This window comes from Hipposideros armiger, unplaced genomic scaffold (genome assembly GCF_001890085.2).
Source record: "Hipposideros armiger isolate ML-2016 unplaced genomic scaffold, ASM189008v1 scaffold_2, whole genome shotgun sequence".
Lineage (NCBI taxonomy): Eukaryota > Metazoa > Chordata > Mammalia > Chiroptera > Hipposideridae > Hipposideros > Hipposideros armiger.
The window spans coordinates 9218500-9236659 of NW_017731352.1; the positions used below are offsets into that span (position 1 = coordinate 9218500).

An 18160-nucleotide genomic window follows, 5' to 3' on the forward strand; every position below is an offset into this window, starting at 1 on the left:
CCCACTAGCCTTGCATATTCTTACATGACAGGTTTACAGGTAACAAAAAAACCCACATCTCCAACTAATTTTTTCCAACACAATTTGTACTTCTCAAGTGAATGTTACAATGTTGTTGTAAACTAGTATGTTACTTTTGAAGAGGACAGTTCTTTCCTTCTTAGGGATTCATCCTGAAACTTTGTGGAGTATACAGGCTTTGTGCCAGGGACCTTGTTGTGTGTTGGGAGCAGGAAAGGAGGTGTCTACTCTGATGTACACCTACTATTATAGCACCATGTCCTCACACTGCTCAGCTTCATAGCCGGCTGATAGGGGAGTGGTCACCACGGAAGGAAGAATGGAGAGGGGACAGGGACAAGCGTTTTTTGATTGCCCACCAAGCGTCTGAGCCCATGCTAGCTCTGTTAGAGTTGGCTAGAGCACGCTTGTTAAATTGTCAGAATTGATCTATGAGTAAGTGTGTTAATTCTACTCCAGGTCTGTCCCCCTCACCCAGCAGCACAGGTGGAGATCTGAGTGACATTGCTTGGAGCAGAGGTCCACCTGCTAAATAGATATTGCCCAAATTAAGAAGGCAAGTCAGGGTATGATTTTCAACACCTTTATTAAGAAATATCAAAATTTGATTACAGTTCCATACACAGTTTTACAAAGTTCAAGTGAAGGGGAATGTAGGGATGTCATCAATATAACACTAGGGTCCCTTGCCAAGGAGACAACCCTATAACTCCTGTCATCTTGTGTGACACTGGTCCACAACCATGGTTTTTCCCATTTCCGCTAGGTCACAGCACAAAACCTTAAGTTACTTGAAAGAGTTTTCATACATTATAAATACATCTTAAATATTTCTCCTTTTATGTTGTCATCACTCTTCACTGAAAGAGCTAAGCTGTTTCTAGGAAGCACATTTGAGTCCCATTCACTGCTGTTTGTATTACATTTTCACAAAGCCTGCTGTGAGAGCTGCAAAGCATTGCAAGGTACACGATACCATATTACACTTGCAAGAGAACCCACTCACATTGTTATTTTTTTAAATTTCACGTTTCACAAAAGAGGGGAAATCACTCCACTTGGAAACAAAATACCACAGTCATTCAGTAAAACAGTTAAGTATGGGACATGCCTGCCAGTTCCACTGAGGTCCTCACAGACGGCCAACAGCATGACTGGGAACAACCAGATGCAGGAACACCAACACAGAATGCGGAAAGGGATCTTCTCGGGGACAGTACGTCACGATCTTTTGTCAGGGACATTGCATCAGAGGGGAATGACACTTTCCAAATAATCGGGGCTAGTAGGTCATTGGCACCCGATGGGAAACAGCAACGGTGTGGCACGCCTTGGTGAAGGCTTGTGCTGGGTGATCTGAAAGTAGGTTTCTGAGGAGATTGTGCAGCAACAATGGCAAGAGCCATCTTCAAAGGAAGGACTCCTTGTTCACCCACATGAGACTGCGTGTCTCGTTGGGCTTGCACTCATACTCAATGACAGAGAAGGGGCTTCCCCACTGGCAGTGATCTCGCTTGTGATAATTGTAGAACTTGACTTGCCACACCGTCTCGAAGGTCCCAATGTCAGTGAACTGAGGGAAGACAAACACACCCCGTGAATATGTCTTTCTGCCATTAGCAATAGATGAGAGCTAACGTTAGCAAAAGAGGTCCCGCATCTTCAACTGTAATCCATCAAGACTTTTTGGGTTGGCAAACCTTGGCCTTTCATGAACTATCTTCCGTTATTATGGGAGATATTTTCCAGAAAAGCTGTGTGTGAACCATTTTCCCTCTATAAAATCTTATTCTCATTGTATGAGGGGCATTTGCTATCAAATTTCCCTTAATAAAAGTAACTCTCCAAATGTATCTGTTTTTTCCAAATTTAATTTCTGGAAACCGTTCTTAGAAGCTCAGAATTTTAGAGCTTGCCATAGAAGGGGGATTGGGAAGAGAAGAAAGGGATAATATTTAATGATTGTTTTTGGTTTCTATTTCAAAATACAGCTGTACAAAATAACAAAAGCACAACATAACTAAGCATAGGATAACCATTGCCTTCTAGCATTAACGTCAATTCCAGGGAAAACTATTTTACTAGAAGCATTTGATTGTTAAAGACCCTCATTTAACTTTTAAATACGACCAGGTTTTTATAAGTCAAGATCCATGCCCACGTCTCAGGCTTTGATTATAACTTATCCAGAACTATATTTTAGTACCTACCAAATGCCTTGCATGCATAAACATTTGTATAAGGCATGATTCTTGGTCTCAAAAAGTTTGCATTCTACTTCCAGAAGGTAGGCCCTGAAAAATCACTGCACAGAACTCTCCTGGACCATAAGCACATAATTCTTATGTAGCTGAGAAGAGGGCACAGAATACCCTAGAGGCCACTGGGCAGTTGATCAAGTGGCCTGTGGGGTAGCCTGACCCTGCTACCGGCTCCTGGAGCTATTTAGGGGCTCTGGCATTAAACAGCATGATGCCTGTCCTTATTTTCTCCTCTGACCCTCCCCTGTCATGGGAGGGGACAGGGACTGACTTGGCAGGGTTCTTAGACTTGTCAGGAGCCAGAAGACATGGGAGGGGGAGGGCAGTGAGCAGTAGGAGCCTCATGCTTGTGGGCCGAGGACGATCAGGTGCTTCCCAGATAGCTTTCCAAGATGCTCTCAAAATTATATCCTGCACCATTGCCTCATCCTGCTAATTTAATCCCAAAACAAGACTTGGCTTTCCTTTAGGGTGTTTGCTTGACTTGAAACAGAGGGTGATATACCTAGAGAACACAAATTTTCTCCCAGATATAGAAGACACAGTATGTCTTTTTAGAGAGTCATGGCTTAAAGACCTGTACAAGTATACAACAGCTTTATTCGCAATAGCCCCCGACTGGGTCAGCCCAAATGTTTCATCATTCACCTGGCGATAGACACGTTTGGTATATCTATACAATGGCATTTTGCTCAGCAATAAAAAAGAACATAGTGACATCCCGAGCAAAAGAGTCCAGACTCTAAAGGACACATACTGTATAAAACTCATATATACATATACAATCTATGCTGACAGGAAATATCTGTGGTTACCTAGGGCCCAGAGTGGGAGTAAGCAATTGATGAAAATGTGTAAAAGGAATGTTTTTGAGGTAATGAAAACATTTTACATCTTGATTGGGTGGTGGTTATATGAGTTTATGTATATGTTTGTCAAAACTCATTGATGAGTGTTCTTAAAATGGGTATATTTATTATATATAAACTATACCTTACAGTCAATTAAAAAATAAAAACATTGATTTTAGTCAGCTACAAAAAAACAACAACCAGGCACTCTAAACACTGCCACTGAGAACTGAATTATACAGCCTTTTGGAAGGGTAATTTGTATCAAGTTAAAGGTGTGAATATACTTGGGTCTAAAAATTCCATTTATAATTTATCTTAAGAATATCAGTGTTTAGAATAGTGAAAAATTGAACACTAAATGTCCATCTGTAAGACAGTAATTTTGACATATCAATATAATGAAATACTATGTAGAAATTCTAAATGTAAACATTTAATAAACTTTTTCTGTTATTTATATATTATCTGAAGTAAGCAGAGTACCAACAAAAATGTCTAATATTAATTCAATTAAAATTATACATGTTAATAAGTTTTATTTTCTTCTATGTACTTATTTGTATTTTCAAAATTTAATAATTGAATTTTACTTTTATAATCAGAAAAAATATTAAGTCAAATTGTATTTACAAAAATTACCAAATAGATAACATCCTTAATATAAAATAATTTATGAATTAATTACTAAGAACTACTAAGAACATTTGGATGAAGCTGGAACAGAATACATTAAAAAGAAAAAAATGGCTAACATCTAAAAAATATTTAAATGTAATATTAGTAATTCAAAAAAATAAAACTTATACAGAGATAATATTCACCTATCAAATAAGCAAAAATTTCTAAATACCAGAAGCAATCTAAGCATCCAACTTTAGAAAATATTATGAAAATGGTGGCATATCCATGTGATGGATTTATATAACCATTAAACATGAATTTAGGGTTTTTAATGGTGAGAGAAAGTGATTAGAACAATGTTAACAGGAAAAGATGGATTAAAACAGTTTAGATACAGTATGAGCGAGCTCAAATATGTAAAATAAGATGCACAGAAAAAAGAAAATGAAAAATATTAACTACAGTTTCTAAATAAAGAAATTGAGTGTTTTTCTACTCAGATTTTTTTTGCAATAAATGTTACTTTTATAATTAGAAAGAATATTTTAAATGGTGAAATGGCTCTCTCATCCCTGAAAAATTAACATGTATATTCCTCAACTCCTAGAGATTTTATAATTCTCTTAATGATACATATATGCTAATGAAAATATTACAACTTGTGTGTACAATACAGTAGTAGTGGTAAGAATAAAATGAAATCTCATTTTATAAATCACCAAGATTTTTAAAGAGGGATTAGTGTTATTATTTTTGACCAGCATAGGGCATTTCACACTTTAAGTACAATTGAATTAAATTAAGTTATAAAAATATTTTACCAACACCAGCTAGTCTTTTGAGGGAAGCAGCATGAAACCATGCAAGGTAAGAGGAAGAAACAACATTGAGGCCATTTTTTTATTTTTTATTTTATTTTATTTACTTTTGTTTGTTTTTTGGTTTTTTTAGCTGAGCCATCCTGCCACCTGTTGGCAGCTCAGCAGCAGCTCAGCTCAGGCTGGGCATCGAACCGCTGTTGCTCAGAGCTCACACTCTTGAGCGAGCTCTTAACCAACTGAGCCACTCGGCCGGCCCTCTGAGGTCATTTTTTAAAAATAGACAAAAGTTGGTTGTAAAAAAAACAAAAATAACCAAGTTAAGATGATTATGACCACAGGTAAGAAAAAAACTTAAGGTACTACACTTATGTCTGAATAACCTTAAAACTAAGAAAGTCTTAATCTTAGAGTTCTAAGTAACACAAGAAACCAAAATAGAAATCTGCTGACAGCAATAGCCATAGCTAAAGATATGGGATATTAGGTGCTTCATGTTTTGGTTTTGTTTCTCCTTTTTTAATGTTGCATCCAAGGTCACGGTGTAGTAAACTTAACTGTTGCTAATTATGCATATATTTTCCTCTTTCCCATGCTTTAGTTGTTTTAACTTCCCATTATCTTTCTTCCTTCTTATTTGTTCTTCGGGAGTTCTATAATATTTCCTGGTAATCTCACAACCAAGCTCAAAATTTCTTCTTCTTTGGCCAAGAACAGATGGAGTCTTAAAAGCTGACATTCTTCTTGAAGAACAGAAGCAACTACACAGCCTCTCCCTCCAAGCCCATCTGTCCCTTCCAAGGAAAATTTACTCAGGCAGGCTCCCCGGATGATGCAATTTATACACAGGTGTAATTCTGTGCATCTGTATCGTACTCTTTATTTGATACAACTCTTTCACATATGTCATTCCACATTAGTCTTGTGATTGGTTTTAACATCTCCAATCTTATGGCTGAAAGAACTAAGATTCAGAGAGGTTAAGTGACTTGCCTACACACCCAGCTAATGATAGGAGCAGGTCAAGAATCTAGGTATCCTAATTCCTACCTAGGAACCATTATCACTGTACCAAACTGTTTATATAAGCGAAAGAGCTAAGAGTTGATGATTACTTTTTTTCTTTTTTGTCCCTGAGTGAGGATATATATGGATTGTCACCTGTTGAATGCTTTAGGACACTGTTATGAACTGAATGTTTGAATCCCTCCAATATTCATATGATAAAGTCTAAACCCCCAATGTGATGGTATTTGGAGGTGTGGACGCTTTCAGAGATAATAAGATCATGAAGGTGGAGCCCGCATGAGTGGGATTAGTGCGAAAAAGCACGAGAGAGATAACCTCTCTCTCTCTTTCTCTCTCTCCCTCTCTCTCCTCTACTTCATATAAGGACATGGTAAAAAAAAGCAGCTGTCTATGAACATAAAAGAGGGCTCTCATAAGACACCAGATTTGTTGGCACATTGATCTTAGACTTCAAGTCTCCAGAACTGTGAGAAATAAACATCTGTTGTTTAAGCCACACAGTCTACTGCATTCTGAAACTGACATCCTACTCTTGGGTTGTTGGAAAAGTAATGATGCATTTTTGCAATGAAAAACAGAAAAAATACATCGTGACTTTTCTGACAGCCCAATATATCCTGGACATTTGCTATAGTGTCCTTATAAGTGGCAAGCCTTGGTACATTTTAATTTTACAACTAATGTGGGAGAGAACCCATTAGATTCCAAGGAGAGGAGACATATTTGTTGTCCTCATAATAAATGAGTAATCTGAATAGTTTGTTTTAAACTATTTCTGTGGTCTTACAACCAGTTGGTCTAGAATCCCGAGTACTTCTCTGCATTCACCATGCCACCCACCTCCACTGGAGACGTGAAATTCACCAAGAATAAGATCATTCAAAAACCCATTGACTTGGGAGAACAGAACAAACTTATCATATTGATAGAAATATGACGTTACTTCATTACTAAACAAATTCAGTATAAGCATCTGTGACTTTTAGTGTGGTGTGACCTATTAATTCCTACTGGATTCCAAGCCTCTCTATTTCTGTAATGCTTCAAATTTTATTAGTAAAGACATGTTCTTCATTTCTCTTAGCTGAATATATAGGACTAAAAGTTCTGGGTCTTATAAAGTATGTTTAACTTTACAAGAAACTGTCAAACTTTTCCTAAGTGATGGTGCCACTTTACATTCCTACCAGCAATATGAGAGTTTCAGTTGCTCTACATCGTCTCCAACAGTTGGCATTGCTAGTTCTTTTAATTTTAGCCAGTCTAGTAATAAGAAAAAGGAAGACAATAAAGAGCAGAAATCAATGAAATAGAAAAGGAAAAACTGTAAAGAAAAACTATAAGAAAAAACAATAAAGAAAAATCAATGAAACTAAAATTTGGTTTTTTTGAAAATGCCTTTAAAATTGATAGCCCTGTAGCAAAATGGAGCAAGAAAAAGAAAACAAATTACCAATATCAGGAATGAAAGAGACACTATCACTATAGATCCCATAGGCCTTAAATTAGGAACAACCTTATACCAATACATTTAATGAAGTGGACAAACACTTTGAAAGATACAAAGTTATCAGTAGACCTCTATCTACTAAAGAAATTGAATTTGTAGTTAAAAATTTTCTAAGGAAGAAAATTTCACACTCAAGTAGCTTCATTGATAAATTCAAGTATTTAGGGGGGGAAATACCAATTCTACATAAATTTTCTCAGACAACAGAGGAAGGGGCCCTTTTCAATTCATTTAATAAAGCCAACATTACCTTATACCAAAACATGACAACGATATTACAAGTAAAGGAAAATTACAGCTAAAAAATTCCTCATGGACTTACGCGTAAGATTTGCTCATACTTTTTATTTGCTTGAGATATTAATAAATCAAATCCAGCAATATATAATAAGGATATTATATCAGGACCAAGAGAGTTCATTATATTCACAAAATAAAGGAGAAAAACCATATAATCACATTCATAGAGGCAGAAAGACCATTTGGCAATTCGACATTCATTCATGATAAAAACTCTCAGCAAACCAGGAATAAAAAAATAGTTCTCAATCTGATTAAGGGACATTGATGAAAAAAACCCCCAAAACCTATGGTTAACATCACCCTTAATGGTAAGAGACTGAGTCCTTTCCCTGTAAGATTGGAAAGAAGGCAAGTTTATTAGCTCCTACTATTCCTATTTAGCATTGTATTGGAGCTCCTAATCAGTACCTGAGGCAAGAAGGGGAAAAAGGGAAGTCAAGCTGTCTCTATTCACAGATGAACAACTGCTTGCAGAAAATAACTAAGCAATCCAATAAAAAGCTACTACAATCAATAAGTGAATTTATCAAGTTTGCAGGATACAATATCAATTTATAAAAACTAGTACATTTCAGGGCCGGCCGAGTGGCACGATGGTTAAGAACTGGCTTGGGATGCCAGAGGGCCCCGGTTCGGATCCCACATATGAGGGCCAGTGACACTGCCCCCCACAGCTAAGATGCTGAACAACAGCTCAACCTGGAGCTGGGATGCCATGAATCGCCTGCATCGGCCTAGGCTGCAGCCCCTGTGGCAGTGGGTTGCCATCGGCTACCATATGTAGCCAGCAGCCAGCGTGAGCGGCCAGCAGCCACTATGAGCGCTGTCCAGAAGCCGGCGACTGATGTGCCTTGCCCGGGAAGAGCGCAATGATGGTGCCAACTTGGGCCAGTGAAGCAACGTCCTCCACAAGTAGACTGAAGAACAAAAGGACAGCAACTTGTCTGTTCCCCTTCCCCCAATTCCCCAGCACTGTTCCCATCCCCCCGATTCCCCAATAAAAATCTTTAAAAAAAAAACAAACAAAAAACTACTATATTTCATAAAGAAAAATACTAGCACTGAACAATTGCAATTCTTTAATATTTCACCAATTTTGCATGTGAAAATTGGCATTGCATTATTTATTTGTATTTTTTACAAGTGAAATTAAGCAATTTTCCATATATTATTGATCATTTGTATTTCTTCTCTTGTGAATTGCCTATTTATGTTTTCAAATTAGTTTTCTATTTCTTATGTCTTATGGTTATCTTTTTCATATAGGTTTCTAAGAATTTTTGTAATATTAAGTTACAGATCTTGCCAAATGACTGGACAGAGCTGACACGAGGAACAACTTTTATATTTGGGAGTGCTTGCATAAGGCTCTCCACTCCACACACACAGCCTCATAACAAGCTCATGTACCTCCCTGCCTTTTTCCTCCAAACTCCCACCAGTCTCCCATGGAAGGGGGCCAACAGAAGAGGAACATTACGATGATTCGTGCAGACAGCTTCTCCAGCTGGACTCTCTCCTTGGAAGGACTGAGTAGGGAATCAGTCATGTTAAAACACTAGTCAACCTTCTCTTTGAAGTAGGAGTTGTGAGCTTTTAGAGCTAGATAATGCTTTCTTAACTCCTGCTACCAGGGCCTGTGGAATTATTTGAATAAAGAGATCTCTGCCATTAGTCTCCGTCAGATAGCATTTGACTATTCCCTGGCTTGAGCTTCAGTGGGCAGTAAAGGGATGTGGGAAGTTACTAACAGCAGCAACAATTTCTGCATGGGCAGTAACAAATCAAAGCAACACAGCTTTTTTCACCAATTGTTATTTGCCTTTTAATTTAAATCGCCTTTTAATAAAAATTTAATTTAACTTTGTTTATGATGTTTGACAAAAATTTTACCTTGTGTGTCATCAAAGTTTTGAATTTTTACCTTTGGATTTCTTCCATTTCTTTTAGGTTTAGATTAGTTCTCTTTGATTTTTTTTTAAAGTTGGATTTTTACAGATAGCTCTTTGATCTATCTGAAATATATTTTGGAGTACGGTATCAGGAAAGAACAGTGATGTTTCCTCCCAAATAGTCAATTATCCCAGCATCATTTATCCAATGATTTAAAAATCCAAAGAAAACTATGTACTTTGAAGTAACTTTAGACTCATAGGAAATTGCTCTGGGATAACATTAATCCAGGTTCCACTGCTGGATTCAACTACTCAGTTGGGTTTACTTGGACATCTTAAGACTTCCTTGCTATCTGTGAAACAGTGGTTATATCTGTAGTTTATAATACTTAAACTTGAAACATTGGTGACAAAAGTCATAAAACAGTGTAAAAGTCTATGTAAGTCTTTCATTACTAGAATGATATTTGAACTTAACATTAGAGCTGCCGACTTGAGTAAATAATATATTACCTACAATGATTAGTTTCTAATCAAATATTGCCAAACATGTAACAAAATAGGAAAGTATGACCTATATTTAGGAAAACAATTCATTCTATAGTAATTTACTCTAAGTGGGGCCAAATACTGGATTTACCAGACAAATATTTAAAACCAGAAATTATATGCTCAAAGAAGTAAAAGGGACCATGGCGTCAATGAGCAAATGGGATAGCTCAAGAAACTATAAAAAGTACAGGGATGCCAGAGGGCCCCGGTTCGGATCCCACATATGAGGGCCAGTGACACTGCCCTCCACAGCTAAGATGCTGAACAACAGCTCAACCTGGAGCTGGGCTGCCATGAGTCGCCGGCGACGGCGTGGGCTGCAGTCCCTGTGGCAGTGGATTGCCATGGGCTACCGTGTGTGGCCAGCAGCCAGCGTGAGCGGCCAGCAGCCGCAGTGAGCGGCCGTCCAGAAGCCGGCGACTGATCTGCCTCGCCTGAGAAGAGCGCAATGATGGTGCCAACTTGGGCCAGTGAAGCAACATCCTCCACAACTAGATTGAAGAACAAAACGACAGCAACTTGTCTGTTCCCCTTTCCCCAATTCCCCAGCACTGTTCCCATCCCCGCAATTCCCCAATAAAAAAATCTTAAAAAAAAAAAAAAAGAAACTATAAAAAGTACAAACGGAAATTCTAGAGCTGAAAAATATAATAGAAAAAAATTAGAAGATAAGCATAATAGCAGACTGGAAATGACAGAAGGGGAAAAAAACAGTGAATTTGAGGATATATCAATAGAAATGATCTAATTTGAAGAACCAAAGAAGAAAATTAAAGAGACTTGAACAGGACCTTAAATACCTGTGGGATAATACCAAGCTGTCCAATGTATGTGTAACTAGAGTCCTATACTCCAAGAAAAGGAGAGAATGGAGTTGAAAAAAATTTTGTTAACAAAATAATGGTTAAAAATAACCCCAAATTGTTAAAACACTATAACCTATAGATTCAAGAAATTCAATGGGCCCCAAGCAAAAAACATACAAAGAAATCACACTTAGGTCCACCATAGTTAAATTACTTAAAACTAGAACTGAACAATATGCAAAGGGACTATTTATTTTATATATACATAAAATATTACATATATAAATATTATGTATATATGTCTTATACTTAAATTAAAATATCTCCATGCAAATAAAGGAAAGAAATAAAGATAAAGCCAGAATCAGTGAAATAGAAAAATGAACAGTGAAACATGAAAATAAAGCTGGGTTTTTAAAAAGTCCAATAAAATTGCTAAATTTCTAGTTAGATTGATCAGAGGGAAAAAAAGGCAAATTATGAAAATCAAGATTGAAAAAGTGAACGTTGTTTCAGATCCCAAGACATTAAAGGATGGCGGAGGATTATCATCAACAACTTTGTGCCAATAAATTTGACAATTTAATTGAAATAAGTTAATGACATCAAAGATAAATTACAAACATTAAATAAAAAAATAAAACCTGAGCAGCCCAATATCAACTAAGGAAATTGAATTTGTCAAACAAAGTAAAACCTGTAAATTTTATCCAACATTAAAGAAGAATAATATCAATTCTACACAAACTCTTCCAGAAAACAGAAGAGCGAATACATTCCAAATCATTTTATGCAGCCATAAGTATTATTACTCTGATATCAAAACTAAATGAAGATATTACAAGACAAGAAAACCACAGATCAATATCCCTAAGAACCATAGATTTAAAAACCCTCAACAAAATATTAATGAATCAAATCCAGCCATATATAGAGAGAGAATATACCAGACTAAATAGCATTTATTTTGGGAATCAAGGTTGTTTTGACATTGAAAAAGCAAGGTGATCTACCATAGAACAGAATAAAAAAGAAAATACCATACAGTCATCTCAAAAGATAGAGAAAACATATTTGAAAACATTTTGCAACATATTTATGATAAAAAAATCTCAGTAAACCAGGGACACAAGGGAACTTCCTTAACCTGAGTTTGCCAAAAAGCAACAAACAAAAAAAACTACAGCTAACTTCATATACTTAGTGTTGGAAAACTGAATGCTGATAAATTTAACAAAATATATATATAAATCTGTACATGGAACACTGTAATATGTTATAGAGAGAAATTAAAGAATAACTAAATAGAGATATATTCATGTATTAGAAAGCTCAATAGTAAAGTATCAAATTTCTCCAAATTAACCTATAGATTTAATGCATAACCAATGAAAACCCCAATTTTTGGAGAAATTGATAAGCTCATTCTAAAATCTGTATAAAAATGCAAAGGGCCTAGACTAGCCAAAATAACTTTGAATAAACAAAGCTGGAAAACTTATGCAACCTGATTTAAAGACCATAGTACAGATAATGAAACAAAATTGTTTTGGCTCTTCTAGGTCTTTTGCATTTCCAAATTTAAAAGACTGGTATATAATTAAGTGTGTAAAGCAACTAAAATTCTCATACATTGCTGGTAGAAACATGAAATGGTACAACAGTACCATTTGTTATACAGTTAAACATATACTTACCTTGTGACTCGTCAAATCTCCTCTTAGGTATTTGCGCAAGAGAAATGAAAATGTGTTCACACTAAGAATTATACTACAATGTTCGTAGCAGCTTTGTTCATAGTACTGAAAACTGAGAACAACCCAGATTGGAGTTGGAGAAGGATGGATATAAACAAAATGGATATAGTATATCCATACAATGATTACTGCTCAGTAATAAAAGGAACCAACTGTTGATACACGCAACAACGTGGATGAATCTCAAGGACATTATGATAAGTGAAAGAAGTCAGACACAACAGTACGATTCTATTTACACGAAACTCTTGGCAGTTAAAACTAAATTATTGAGACAAAAAGCTCAGGGTGGGTTTGGGCGACTGATTACAAATAGGCATGAGGAAATTTTTCAGGCGACAGAAATGTTCTCTCTTTTTTATTGGGGTGGTGACTATACAGTAGTATCCATGTGTCAAAACCTATGTAACTGTATGTTTAAAACTGGTGCATTTTATTGTATGTGAATTTATATCAAAGTTGATATTAGTTGATGTAAAAATCTTCAATGAATTCCTATAAGCATGAGGATAAATCTGAAAGGAAAGAAGGTACTGTAACATCCAACACCTATTTACTTCTCCAGCTTTATCTTGGGCCAGCCTCTGCCTCACTCTCTGCCCCTGCCATGTGGGGTGTTTCCCATTCATTAGAACACATGATGCTCTCTTCCAGCTCTTGGCCTGCTAGCTCCTCTTTCCTTACATGCTCCCTCTTCCCTCAACTCTTATTTATCCTTTAGTTCTTCCTTAAGAAAGCCGTCCTCAAAATCTTAGAGTAGGATAAGACTTCTGGCATATGCTCCAAGGGCACCTCTACTTTTTCACTGAACTTTATATAATAATAATTATTTACTTTATTATTGATAATCATGTATAAAGTATGTTTTCCTTCTCTAGCTTAGAAGCTCCAGGAAGCCAGGGATATCTATTTTTTTCACCACTCTTCTACCAGTGCCTGATACATAAAAAATTCACATATGTTTGCTGACAAATCAAGCAAGCAAAAAATTAATACAATAAAAATCTAAAGATCCTAAACAAAATATTAGACATTGAATTTAGCAATATATTAAAAAAATACATAATTTTAAAGTGAGGTTCATTTTAAGAAATAAAGGTAGTTTAGTATTTGAAAATGTATTATATAATTATTACATTAATATATCAAAGGAGATAAAGTATCTCTATAGATGGAAAAAGGAATTAGATGAAATTTACACATCGTCCAATTAAAACAATACTCTTAATGAACTAAAAGAAGAATGCTTTAACTTGATAAATAGTTGAAACTAACATTTCACCTAAGATCGAAAGAAACCCTGAAGACAAGAATGCCCCTTATCACCACCACTAGCAGGCAACATTATTCTAGAAACGTTAGCCAATGCAGTAAGACCAGAAAAAAAAAATCAGAAATGATGCAGTTATATGTAGTTTATGACTTTCTACTTGAAAAACCCAAGATTATGTACTAAAAAATTTTAGTAAGCAAGTTCAGTAAAGTGGCCAGTTGCAAAATACTTATTTTATTTAAAAAATATTGTTAAAGCAATGTATTTAAAAAAATGCAGTATTGGCATAATAATAGACAGACCAATGCAATAGATTAGAAAGTATAGAAAGAGCCTTAAAATTTTTACCATATAAGGAATTACTAAGAAATTGACCATTGAAAAAGCATGAATTATTTAATGAATTGTATTGAGACATTCTGGACAAATAGATTCTAATATGAAACCGTGAATTGAGATAATATTTCATAATTTCACAATATTTCCTTTTACACTTTTTCTTAAGTATAGTGATTGTTTTCTATGGTTTCCATGTGCCCTCGCACCACATCCTGACACCCCCAAGTAGGCCTTACCGGCATTGTGATCTGGATGGGTTGCCGTTCTCCGCTCTTGGTTGGGGCCACACCTTCTGTGTCATATGTGCCCGTATAAACAATTCTGTCCCCATCAGGTTCTTTAGACTTCATCTCCAGTGGGACAAGCACACCACCAATGGAAATGTTCCTGCAATGGACTTGAGTTGACCACATACAGTAGGGATTAGCTTAGGCACCCTGTCCTGGTCTGCACCACAACCCTAGGCAGGAACCCTACAGGGTGTGGCTAACGGAGACATTGTAGTGTGGCAGAAAGTTCTGAAAGTTCAGGAGGCTTGGGTTCTCCAACTATCCAGTTATGTGACCACAGATAGACCAACTAATTAATCTCTCTGAATTGACCTCAGTATTCTCATCCAGGATACTTAAGAAAAACCTAGTAGGATTCTATCAGGGGTCCTCCTCTTTACTTTCTCATCTGTGGAGCTATTAAAAACCTACCTATATCCGGCCACATCACAAACCCCAGAGATTAGGATTCAATTGACCTGGGGTGTGGTTTGGGCACAGGTAAATTTATTTTAAGATTCTCTAGGTGATTCTAATGTGTAGGTAGGGTTGAGAACCAGTAAACTAGTTCTCTAATGGTTTTTTTCTGTTCCAACAATCAGGGGTCTTGTGAGTTGGAGTACTCATCTCCAAGCCAGTCACACCACCAGAAATTGTCACTGGCATTATTCCTTTGTGTTAGGGTAATGGTTTTCAAAGAGTGGTCTCTGAACTAGCAATATCAATATCACCTGCCAACCTATTAGGAAGCAAATTCTTAAGCCCCACTCCAGAATGACGCTTAGTCATCTATATTTTAACAAGCCCTCTACATGATTCTGAAGTACACTCAAGTTTGAGAACCACTGGGTTAGGGCATTGAAAAATCCTTGATAAAATTAAAGTGTAACTAGAAAAAAAATAGTTTTGTCATTAACACAAATTCGTGTTTAGATTGGTTTGAAAACTAGAGAACTACCCTGAAGAAAATGGCATATAGGACAGATAACTTGAGAGAAGAGGTTGCCAGGAAAAACGGGAAAGGAAACATCTGGATCATATGGAAGGCACAGAACCCTGGGAAATGTGCCGGTAATGGGGGCATAGAGCTGTGGGGGATGTGACAAATACATGGACCAGGAGCACTAGAAACAACCCAGGTTTGGTTCTAGGTCCTTGAATTAATGACTACGGAGGACACTTAAGCTATAAAAGGTGTCTGGTGGATGCCCCCCCACCCACCCACACACACACACAGGCTCAGTATATGGTAGGTGATAGAATGGTTATTTCCTCCTTTCACACTAGACTTCACATCAGGCTTAGGTGGAGGCTGAGAGGTAAAGGACTCCACTCCTGGATACTTACCCACAAGCTACTGCACCTCACCACCCTGACTTTCCAGCCGGAGGTCTACTGGGTGCATCAACTGTGATAGCAGGAAAGAGATAATTCCTGCCACGAATAAACTAAAAAAAAACCCAACCCATCTTTTTGCTGTAAGGATGTTGCTAATCCTAGGCACCATCACCAGGCTGAACAGACAACTCCGGGTTAAAAGAAAAACACCCATCAAACTAGGCCAAGCCTAGGAGGCTGCGCCCTGACTTGTGGCTGCTGCTCTCCCAGCCCCGCAGTCCTCAGCTACTTAAAGGCGGATAGAGGAGTGAGGAGCGTCCTCAGGGAGGCCCAATAACCACCCCACCCCCGCCTTCACACTTCATTCCTCAGCCTGTCTCGCTCCTTCAGCCTCGCGGTCAGGCTCGGGCGAGACGCCAGGGCTTGGGAGAGGAGGACCGGGATTGCGGAAGGTGACTCCGGCCGCGAGCAGCTCCCATATGCACCACCCCGGCTGCCTGGGAGTCCGCGCTGATGGCTGGGCAGAAGGGATGAGAAATTTACAAGGGAAAAAAAAATAACGCTAACCCCCTGGCTTTCTGTCCCTGTTTTAAACATCTCACCCCCTCGATGGGTGGAGGGGAGCGAGAATTTAGGAAAGACGAGCGTTTGGCATAGGAGAGGACCAAGAAGAACGGGGAGGAGACCTCTAACCCCCAACCCCGAGTCCCGTAGAGCACCGGGCGATCCAAGAGAGGCCAGGGAGGCTGAGGCTGCCCCGGGGGCCTCGCTATTCCGCGCATACCCCAAGCGGGGCCGGGCATCCGCGGCGCGCGCCCGCACTCACTCGACCTGCAGCGTGCTGGGCTTAATCTTCACCTCCACCTTGTAGGAGGAGCCGGTGAGCAGCTTGATGGTGCGGTTCTGGCCGAAGCGCTGCCCGTCCACCTTGAAGAAGACCGGGCCATCGTTGGGTTGGATGCGCAGCGCGATGGAGAGGCGCACCAGGCCGGGCAGGTCCCCCATGGCTGGGCGCTGGGCTGGCGCGGTGGCTACGGGGGCGGAGGAGAACGCGGGCTGCGACCCAGCGGCTGGAGAGGGGTGGGCGGAGAGGAAGCGCGCGGAGGGAGAGGGAGGTGGCGGACGCGAGGCTGCCTCTGGGAGTCCTTGCCGTCGAGGCGGTCCGCCTGGGCTTTTGAGGAGCAAGTCCCGAATCTGTGGCTTCCCCTCCCCCACCACCCGGAGAGGAAGCGCGCCGCAGGGACAACTCCAAGGCCCCGAGCCTCCCCATCCCCCGCTCCCGGTGCAGCGCCCTCCGCGCACCCGTGGGCTCGCTGCGGCCGACAGGCCACAGGCAGATCGGCGTAGCTGGGGGCGAGAGAGTTAATCCTGTTTACGCACCATAATCCCTTTCAGCTAGGGGAGAGGAGGACATTTAGGCTCCTCCTAGAGCGGCGCGGGGCGGTCAGAGGAGAGAGGGTAGGTACTGTGGTTCAGCGACACGACACCATGGCGCGAGGTCTCGGAATCTGGATACCACCTCGGTCAGCAAAGGGATGTGGACACCATTGCTCGCGGATCGGGAGCCAAGCAGGCAGGAGGAGACGGGAAGCGGGCAGGAAACCGCTAGTCAGTGATTTAAATTTCAGGAAATATGCGTCTTTCCGAAGCTTCGGGGAAATGGCCAAGAGAAGGCTCAGTTCCTTCTAATGTAGGCTGCAAACCACACTGGATCAGAAATATGATCACGAAAGCGCAAAAGAAAACAACCCATATGTATTCAAGGAGCTCCACCTTCTTGTGGAAGTGTATTTCCGTTATGTATATCCTTGTCTCAAGAATGACACGGTGTAATGCATCACATATATAGTATCTACAGATTTTGATGGATGAGCTACTGAACCCTGTAAAAGGCAACTGGCATGTGTTTAAGGCATAGATGGTGACAAGAGGAGGGCTCCTCAATAAAATGTTATTGGCAGAGCACTCGGCCGACACGTCAGGGTTTAGATTTGCTTGGTAAGCATAATGAGAGAGCCTTCACCGCAGAAGTCAAGTCGGCTGACAGATCCTGATTTTGGAAGCAAGGAGAGACCAAGGGTTTTAAGGCTGCAGGGGTTCTCAACCTTCCTAATGCCACGACCCCTTAATACAGTTCCTCATGTTGTGGTGACCCCCAACCATAAAGTTATTTTCGTTGCTACTCTATACCTGTAATTTTGCTACTGTTATGAATTGTAATGTAAATATCTTTTGTTTTCCGATGGTCTTAGGCGACCCCTGTGAAAGAGTCGTTCGACCCCCCCAAAGGGGTCGCGACCCACAGGTTGAGAACCGCTGCATCTGGAATGACTTCAGAGAGCGAAGAGTGAACTACTGCTTCAGCACCAGCTAGGTGGATAGTACCAGGGCCGGTGAACATACCTGGGCGATGGAGACGCGGGCTGGTGAGGACAACAGAGTAGGGACCAGTCTGTCCCTTCTAGTTTTAAAACTGGTAGCTTTTGTTCACCTAGGTTAGTACTGCTTGTCTCT

At 39.3% G+C, this 18160-nt stretch overlaps 1 protein-coding gene across 3 annotated transcripts; it reads right to left on the reverse strand.

The window, feature by feature from the left end:
• Window positions 1–590: 590 nt before the first annotated feature.
• CNRIP1 (cannabinoid receptor interacting protein 1) lies at window positions 591–17665 on the reverse strand. Of its 3 annotated transcripts, none has more exons than XM_019635704.1 (4): window positions 17027–17665; window positions 16473–16677; window positions 14276–14426; window positions 591–1594 (listed from the first exon to the last, which is right to left on the reverse strand). In XM_019635704.1, the coding sequence occupies exons 1-4, from the start codon at window positions 17058–17060 to the stop codon at window positions 1430–1432; spliced, it is 555 nt and encodes a 184-aa protein (XP_019491249.1). In that variant the 5' UTR covers window positions 17061–17665; the 3' UTR covers window positions 591–1429. The 3 variants fall into 3 exon arrangements, with proteins under 3 accessions (XP_019491249.1, XP_019491268.1, XP_019491258.1); XM_019635723.1 differs by lacking the exon at window positions 17027–17665 and adding an exon at window positions 16949–16967; XM_019635713.1 differs by lacking the exon at window positions 17027–17665 and having other exon boundaries at window positions 16473–16904.
• Window positions 17666–18160: the final 495 nt, after the last annotated feature.